This window comes from Solea senegalensis, linkage group LG19 (genome assembly GCF_019176455.1).
Source record: "Solea senegalensis isolate Sse05_10M linkage group LG19, IFAPA_SoseM_1, whole genome shotgun sequence".
NCBI classification, from domain to species: domain Eukaryota; kingdom Metazoa; phylum Chordata; class Actinopteri; order Pleuronectiformes; family Soleidae; genus Solea; species Solea senegalensis.
Window position 1 is genome coordinate 17,689,971 of NC_058038.1, and position 9,039 is coordinate 17,699,009.

Below are 9,039 nucleotides of genomic sequence, written 5' to 3' on the forward strand. Positions count from 1 at the left end.
CACATGCAGAGACAAACAACAGTTGTAGTATTGCTGTATCTAAAATGATGACCTTTTCACACAAACTATCAGTAGGTGGTGCTATGGATTCATACTGGCATGTCAATGGTGTTTTCCAAGGCACTGTTTAATGGTGAAGCATTAGAGGTTTTCACTCAACAAATGATGCTAAAGTGCTGTGTGAATTAACATCAAAAAGGTCAGAACGCAGAAGAGTTTGGAGCAAAGTAAACTACAAACAAGTGTATTTTCAAACAAATATAGTGCACTATTTTCGAATGGTTAAATCGATATTTTAATTGTATTTTGAGACAAATCTAATTCCATACTCTCCCTCTGCTCTCAGTGATACTGCTGCACCGTGCTGCTGTTGCTGCTCGTGTCCACCACCACAACATCCACCCAACAACCACCTGCACCTGCAGGAGTTTTTTTAAAGTTTTAAATGCTTGCTTGCTCCGCAGTACATCAACGTAACATATCTGATTACGTTGGAGTGCGGACGCCAAGCATAACTGTTTATATGCAATGAACTGTTTTACATACAATCATGAATTGTCTGATTGAACTGAGCTTTTGAGAACAAGGTTGTGAAATATTTTACATAAATCATCCATGTCGATCTGAATTTAAAGGAATTATCACCAAAAATTTAAGTTTAATTTACGAGTTGTTGGGGACCACAGGTCATTTCCTAGTTGCTGTCCAGTGCTGAAACCTGCAGAGTCACTTGATAAAGTAAAACAACCTGTTAGTGTCTCAGGGACTTAACGTGTGTTGACAACAGGTTAAAAAACAAAACAAAACAAAGCAATGGCATAAAATCGGTGCACTTTCTCCAGTGTAAGATACTTGATATTTGTCCTGTGTTCACTTGTTTCTACTAATTCTTTTAAAAGTTGTTCAAAACCATGAAACATCCTTAATGTTGAGATGAAGTGGATGTGTAGACAGTAAGTGGTTGACGGTGAGGGATATAGTGGAGATTAGCACTGGAGGAGGGGGAGAGACCGAGGGAGGTGTGTGCAAGAAGATCTCAGTCGAGGTGAATTTGTCCAGAGGACATTTGGACGCAGAATAATAACGGCAACAATAAAAACCAGAGAAACAAGAGGGACTTTTATAAATCAGGTGAGTTATTTGCTGTTTTCTTTTGTTTAGAAATGTCATTTAATGAGCTACTCTCTTTTACTTAAAATTACTCCTGAAACCTGAACTGATTACTGTCCATCAGGCCTATTAATAACTTATTCTCAGTGTATTCTAATCCTGCTTTTATATGTATGTGATTTTTGCTGTAACATTTCATTGAAAAAGCTTTCCTTGGAGAAGGCATTTGATTATTTACACACAGTGGAGGCTGCTTTACGAAACTGGCAAAGATTAGTTTAATTGGATTATGGGACACGGACGCACTTCTATTTACAGCGACAGTGTGTGTGCATTTACCTGCAGTATAAACCGTTTACTGACACCAGGCTGCACAGCAACAGCAGTGATATTGTCATACTGTTAAATAGCTGCTTTAGTATTGCACTCTACAACAAATGCAAACATTTGTGATTTATCAACAAAATGAATTCATAATGAACTAATGCCTGTAAGTATTTACTTACAGAAAATCCAGCTCCAGTGCCTCATGGTGCAAGCAGTATCTTAGCTTAGCTTAGCATAGAGATGGGCGCTAAGGGAGCTAACGGGTAACTTCTGACCAAAGTTAGTGTAAAGCTCATTCGTTAACAGTAGCAGTGATTTTTGTTGACGTGACGAGTCGCATAAATCATTTGTTCTTTAAAATGCATCAAACTGCATTATCTCTACTCTAAAATGTAATAAAGCAATAATATAAATTCTAATGTTGTATAGCCACACATGGCCCACCACTTAATATCAAGTTATCATGAAGTACTTTAAAAATTTATTTTGCATCCTTTTATATATACTATTCTATTTCAAAATAAACACTTATTTTGAAATTCTGCCAATTTATTGTAACAAAATATGTCATGGTTGTGATATGATATAATATTGATGTCAGATGTAGTGGCATCTAGTGGTGAAGCTACATATTGCAACCTCCTCCATGCAAACTGACACCGAGGTTCAGCAGGAAAGACAAAGTCATGCTCTGGTGTTATCATAAATTTCCCAAACTAAAGTAATGAAAACACAAGAGTCTTTAATTTTCAGGCGATAAATTAAGTGCATAAATGAAAACGTATTGTAATTTCTGTTAATAGAGCCCACACTTGAAGTCTACATACCTCAAATATTTTCAGATTACTGCAGCAATCCTTAGTCCCTCGTTATAAATTCTTAATTTTTAAATTAATGTTAGTTATTTTTTGTCAGTTTGGCTTCTTTATTCCACTCCGGAACAAGTTTTATTGTGAGATGCAGCTGAAAGTGGAATGTTCTATTTTATTTTCTGCAGGGACTGTCCGTATCTGAACACTGACTAAAAACCTAAACTGTGAAATTACAGATCATATAAAGTGAGTTGAGTTATATTTCAGTCATCCTCATCACTGAGAACCTGTTCTTCCACTATTGTTGACATTTATACAAAAACCAAATGAACATATTAGATAATACCAAGTCAGAAATTATCAAATGCTCACATGTTTCTTTGGAAATTGTGGGTTTTTATCAAATTTGTGTTGCTATGGTAGCATTATGAATTTTAATGGAACCGTAGGTTGTTCTAACTGCCCCATACTTCACACAGTCTCTGCCATCAGACATGTACATGTCAATATTGTAGTTGACTAGTCTAGGTGAGATACACAGCAACACAATGTTTGAGATGTGCTCTAGTGTCACACAATGGACACATACACATGCAGTATATGCATCTCTACCATTGAGACACAAATGCAAAAATGGAAAGGCCTTCAGTTGTAGTCCAGACATGGTGGAATGATAAATATCCAGTGTGTACAATTATCTACCACTTTATCCTCCACATGAGGGCGCCACATGGTGAAAGTATGTAAGTAAAAGCACCACAATTTTGACTTGACTTATTGAAGTACAAGTAAAAGTACAGGTCTAAAAATGTACTCGATTTAAAGTAACAAAGTAGCTTGTTTAAAATGTACTCAGAGTAAAAGTTACTTAGTTACTTTTTTAAAAATCTTCTTGTGTCGTGCAAAAAGGACAAGGCGACACACATTTCACATGAAGTGTTTTTAATTAAAGGCAAAACTTTACAAATTCAAGTGCTGACAAAATAAATTATGTAAAGACTGAATGTATCAGTCGACATGGGTCAAAGGTCACAAATGCTTTAACTTTCTCTCTCACTCAGGGACCTTAACACCAATTCACCTGTCCTCATCATTGAGCTGTCCACATCATTCACCTGTCCTCAACATTCACCTGTCCTCCTCATATTCACCTGTCCTCATCATTCACCTGTGTTCCTCATATTCACCTGTCCTCAACATAATCACCTGTGCTCATCATATTCACCTGTCCTCAACATATTCACCAGTCCTCATCATTCACCTGTCCTCAACATATTCACCTGTCCTCATATTCACCTGTACTCACATTTATCTCAGCTGATGATGACAGATGACAGACGTAGAGGCCAGAGTGGAGGAGTAGAGGAGAGATGGTGACAGGCTGGGTGTTGAGGAGGGAGGAGACTCAGAGAGGCAAACTGTCCTTAATTTGGATAAGCTGAGGGATTTAAGGGATTACCATCAGCAATTAATCTTGTTATATCGCTGTGCAGCCACGGAGCGATGTCTGCTGTGGGGATGGAATGTACTGTATGTGTTTGTTTGTGTTGAGCTGGACAGAAAAGCCTGATTACTTCAGACTCACAATTTCTCTCTTCATGCTTCTTTTTTTCCCCCTGCACAATGACAGGGAAGAAGTTATTGTTTGCACTTTATGAAACTTTTAAATCTTATATATATATAATTATAAAATGAAAATGTGTATGGATGTATGGAAATGATGAATGAAAGACAAACCATTCCCACTTTATCGAGATTGTCTTGAAATAAAGTAGCCTACTGAACTTGGCTTGACAGGTGCATATGATAAAACTGATAATGGCTCAATTCCATTTAGCTGCTTCAGTTTCAGTATACAGGAGCTGTACATGTAGGGTCATTGTCACATTTCAATATCTTAATATTTGTTATGGTGAAAAGGGACTCAAGATCTTGTGTCTGGGATGATTTGAACATGACTTGCTCGCCATTCAAATGGTAAAGGGAAAGTTTAGATAAATGAATCAATTTCTCAATAAATATGACTTGGTTTACAAAGTGAACTTCAGTGGGATTCAGCACAACCTGTGAATTCAGAGTTTTTAGAGACTTTCCAGCTATGATGACATGAATATGACTCATTTGACTCATTTGAAGTCACCATTAATAGCAATAAACAAAAGTCTAGTCTTTATTGATTAAGCATTGTTTTGGATGCACACGCTGTAAATCTTTTGTTTCCTGCTCTTCTCTCTGTTGTCACAGAGCTGCAATGCGATTGGTCAGCGTGGCGGGGGCGCGGCTCCGCAGGGCAGCAGAGGAGGAGGAGGAGGAGAGGGAGGAGAGGGAGCGACCACCTCCTCCACCCCCCTCACACCACTCCAACCACCAGTTCACAAGCATGAAGAACAAGTTCTTCAACGAACTCACGCACCTGCCAAGTGAGCCAACACACACAGACACACACACACATAAATAATATGTGAAGACTGATGCTCATGCTCCACATTCCATCAGCTATAGAGCCTACAACTTTTTATCTGTATCTTGGCCTCTTCCGTCTCATATCATACCGCTGTCTAATCATCTCATTTTTGAATTATGCTTCATTTCTCTGTTTCTTCCTCCATGATTTCTCCATGTGTCCACTCTTCACTGTTCAAGATCATAAACTCAACTGTAAGTCCATCAAAAGTCTTGTTCTATGACTGAGTTTTTCTTGTTTTTAGACGACACATGCTAACCTTTCCCCTGGTGGCAAACAAAAAACATTTTACTAGTGTAGTTGAGCAGTGTTTGTGAAAATAGACAATATTATGTAAATATTTTGGTGGGCATACACACATTTTTAAAAATCACATTGAGAGGACACTATCTTATCTCCTGTGTGTATGTCCATGTGAATCTTTGAGATATTTAAGTCAGGTCTATAAACTATGATAGCACAGATAACAAACTATGATAGTTGTTATCTGTAAAAGATAATAACATAAAAGATATGTTGTTATCTTTTACAGTGGAAGTGAATTAACATATGTACTAAAATCAAATCAAATTTTTACGTTCTAATAAGTTAATTACCTCATATACTAAAAAGGTACATTATCTTTGCAGGTATTTGTTGCTCTACCAAACATTTAGATACATTCTTTTTTTTAACCTGACTGTGGTCAGGGGTCAACAAAATCATTCAAATTGATACTTAAAGGAACATTGGAAATCTGTTACAAATCACCAATAACATATATCGCATTTTAATTTAATGGTTGCAGCAGAAACATAGTTAAGAGATCAATAACTATTAGCGTTAATTAAATTTGAGGGACCAAGAATGACATATTTCAATTTGGTGAACTGACCAGCTGACTGCCCTGCCACTGCCACTGGCATGGATAAAAAAACTTGATTATAAAGATATGGTAAACTATTTACTATTTTTCCTCACTTCCTCCAGTGCCCATGTGGGCAGTGGGAGCCATCGTAGTTGTGGTCCTTGCCCTCGCCGGCTGCCTGTGTTTCTGCATCTACAGGAAGTGTTTCAACAAGGGCAAGAAACCCAAGAAGGTCCGTGAGAGGAAGGGAGGCCGAGGGCGCAGAAAGAAGAATGCAGAGGGAGAAGACGGGGACGAGAAGAAGGTGAGGGAAGAGAAGTTATATTGCTGAAGATAAACTTGGACACTTATGGTCTGCACATATAAACATTACTTTTGTCCTCCAGGAAGGAGAGGACGGGAAGGAAGATGAGGAGAAGGAGTCCCTGGGCAAACTGGAATACACACTTGACTATAACTTCACTGATAACCAGGTATACATGAAATCTTAAGAGCTGCAATTGTATAGTCAGTCATCCAAAATCAGTCAAAAAAGTCATAGTATAGTATGTCGTCCAAAATAAGACGAAAAAGTCATAGTATAGTATGTCGTCCAAAATATAGTATAGTATGTCGTCCAAATTTTGACAAAAAAGTCATGGTTTAGGATGTCTTCCAAAAAGGGACAAAAAAGTCATAGTATAGTTTGTCGTCCAAAATGTGACAAAAAAGTCATAGTTTAGCATCTACCACTTTTTCCTCCACCAGAGGGTCGCGGGAGGTGCTGTGCAAATCTTAGTTACATCGGGCGATGGACTGGCTCATTGTCATGGTATAGTATGTCGTCCAAAATGTGCCAAAAAAAGTCATAGTTAGTTAGTATACCTAGAAATGCATTTCAAATTAGTTTTAAAAAAGTATCACAGCAACCACCTGTGCTGTAATGAAAGAGTTTTGATTGACACTTTGTTTGACCACATTGATTCTTCGCTCTCTTTTTCTCAGGGTATGACGGTCCACCAACGCCAGGAGAGGTCTGATTCGAAATCATCCAAGATAATGGGAAACTCTCCGGCAGGTGAACAAAACAAAATACACATAGATGATACTGACTGGAGATATAGCAATCTTCATCTGAACCTTTATAACTATGCTTTCATGCCTTCACTGGTCCACTGCGCCTCAAAGTGTTTCCTTGCTGCTGCTGCCCCCTGTTGGATCGTAAGAAATTACCCTGGTTTTAGTATGAACAATTTACCACAAGGCCACACTGGTTAGTCCATCTTCTCAAATAACTTTCAACAAACATGTTATACATGGATATTATTATAATTTAAACATAATTATTTTTTGGATATTACTCAGTGGTCTCAACTTTATTTTGCTTAACTGTAATCTAAATGTTGTGATGATCCAAGAATGTATAAGCCTTTTAAAAAAACAAATTCTGCTTGACTGTAAACTCTGTCTTTTGAATAACTGCTCAAAGTGTATTGATGTGGTCTGACTTTTAGTTTGACCCGTGTCTTTTCAATTAGAGTCATACTTTTAAGTTTTGGTTTTTTTTACAATTAGGTTAAAATGTTCTGTTTTTAAGCACCTATATTTATTCTGCTTTAACTTTGTCATTAAACGAGTTATTACAGTTTATAGTATACCGACTGTGTATACCGTGTGTGTATCATGCTTTTGTAATATCCGTTTTGATTCCGGGACTACAGGGGGCGCCAAAGTCACCGAGTGACGTTCCAACAGGAAGCTAAACATGGCTGACGGTGAGTGATAAATGGCGAAAGTTAGCTTCAAGCTTCGCTAAAGTCTCGGGACCTTTCAGTTTCTGCTACAGGTATTTGAACCTTGTATTGCGTGGTTTAGATCCACACCGGAACAAATCACCGAGAACAAGTGAAATTGTGCGTTGAGTTTGTCCGTTAAAGGCCTCGCCAAAGCGGGCGCTAGTTAGCCAGTAGCCACGTTAGCTGTCTTTGTTTTTGTCATGGCTTAGTGCTAAACGACTGGTATCGTGAAGCGTTTTTGACTATTTTCTCTCTCTTTAGCCGAGTTACCGGGCGTTTATTTCTCCTTAACTGGACTGTGCTGCAGCTAAACCCCTAAGCCTTGGTTATATTTAAGGTGGGGTCTAACCATTATTGCAGTGTATCTTCATAGGCCAACCTCACATCAAAGCCATATTTATTTTTTTAAACCGGACGGGCAAATATTGTGAGATTTTTGACATTCCGGACTGAGCCAGTGTATGATTATTACGCCCTGGAGACATGGAGCCACACCGCGCACACGGCAAACCTCCAGCAAGCGGCGACGGCAGCAGCGGGGACTCCAGCCCCGCGTCTCCGTCCAGCAGCACCGCACCGGCGGCGAGCAAAGCCTCTGTTCCCGGAGGCAACGCGTTCGCTAATGATGGCAGCTTCATGGAGATGTTCAAGAAGAAGATGGAGGAGGAGCAGAAAAGAAAAAAAGAGACGCCGCAAAGTGGAGATGGGAGAGCCACAGAACAAGGACAGACATCAGTGGAGAGGAAGCCCCCTCCCGTGACAAGCTTTGTAAGGGGTTTGCCAGTTGTAAGATGAGATATTAGCTCTGCATACATCCAAATATAAGCAATATATGCACTGATTACTGATTTAGTACATCCTGAAATAATGGCCAGTATGTCAGTATCATTTCGTGTCACACATGCTAGTACCAGTGTTGCATATGCAATATTTTTCACTGTGACAGCAATACATGATAATATTACATGTAACAGAGCATTAATGTAAGTGTAGGGATGCTCCTTACTGATGACTGGTGGTGCAGCAGGAGACTTTCTGCTCTGGTGTGGTCTCCTTCATTGGCAGTCCACCTGCAAGAGCTCCTATAACGGTTTCAGTCTTCTATCCCCTAACCCAGGTGGGGAAGCGCCGAGGCGGTGTGTTCCTTAAGACCGGTGTGGTTGCAAAGAAGCAGAAACAGGACTCGGAAGTAAGTGGGGTTGTTGGTGTCAACATGTGCGAGTTCTGGAAAGTCCTACAGTTAACGATGTGTGTCATGGTTTTAGGCTGTGCCTGGCAAGAGCGATGCCTGGTCAAAGTACATGGCTGAGGTGAAAAAGTACAAAGCCCACCAGTGTGGTGATGACGACAAAACCAGGCCTCTGGTCAAGTAGTCCTCACGAGGTGGACGTGGCAAAGTTGAGAGGGGAAAACCACCTGAAAGAAGCTCTGCGAGGGCCGGTCAATCCTGATCACCTCAAGCTGCCAGTTACCCCTCACATCTTTCTCAAACAGACTTGACACTTTTCTTTTTTTTGTATTGTTTTTCTTTTGTGTATTTGTCAAACATTATGATCTGGTGTCAGGTGTTTTCAAAAACTTGACATACATTATGTCTTTTCAAATTTGTCATGTCTACTTTATGTTTAGATTTCCTATGGTTTAATAGCCAATTTAAGGTTTCAATTAAATCAACACTGCCCATTTGTGTCTGCTGTGCCTCAG

General features: G+C 39.3%; 2 protein-coding genes across 2 annotated transcripts; both read left to right on the top strand.

Annotated features, from left to right (window-relative positions):
- Window positions 1-982: 982 nt before the first annotated feature.
- Window positions 983-6,080, top strand: LOC122785603 (synaptotagmin-1-like). The gene is made up of 5 exons (XM_044051483.1): window positions 983-1,131; window positions 4,494-4,669; window positions 4,893-4,907; window positions 5,683-5,864; window positions 5,947-6,080. Exons 2-5 carry the CDS (start codon window positions 4,501-4,503, stop codon window positions 6,049-6,051), a joined length of 471 nt encoding a protein of 156 aa, XP_043907418.1. The 5' UTR covers window positions 983-1,131; window positions 4,494-4,500; the 3' UTR covers window positions 6,052-6,080.
- A 1,190-nt stretch (window positions 6,081-7,270) lies between these two features.
- trir (telomerase RNA component interacting RNase) lies at window positions 7,271-9,018 on the top strand. Its single transcript, XM_044050694.1, has 3 exons — window positions 7,271-8,103; window positions 8,453-8,524; window positions 8,601-9,018. The coding sequence occupies exons 1-3, from the start codon at window positions 7,819-7,821 to the stop codon at window positions 8,706-8,708; spliced, it is 465 nt and encodes a 154-aa protein (XP_043906629.1). The 5' UTR covers window positions 7,271-7,818; the 3' UTR covers window positions 8,709-9,018.
- The last annotated feature ends 21 nt before the right edge of the window (window positions 9,019-9,039 follow it).

Bases quoted from the DNA above. Each gene is read 5' to 3' on its own strand.
- LOC122785603 (XM_044051483.1), top strand. From the start codon at position 4,501: ATGCGATTGGTCAGCGTGGCGGGGGCGCGGCTCCGCAGGGCAGCAGAG. The intron at 5,865-5,946 runs GTGAGGGAAGAG...TTTGTCCTCCAG, and splicing joins AAGACGGGGACGAGAAGAAG to GAAGGAGAGGACGGGAAGGA.
- trir (XM_044050694.1), top strand. From the start codon at position 7,819: ATGGAGCCACACCGCGCACACGGCAAACCTCCAGCAAGCGGCGACGGC. The intron at 8,104-8,452 runs GTAAGGGGTTTG...CCCCTAACCCAG, and splicing joins CCCCTCCCGTGACAAGCTTT to GTGGGGAAGCGCCGAGGCGG. The intron at 8,525-8,600 runs GTAAGTGGGGTT...TCATGGTTTTAG, and splicing joins AGCAGAAACAGGACTCGGAA to GCTGTGCCTGGCAAGAGCGA.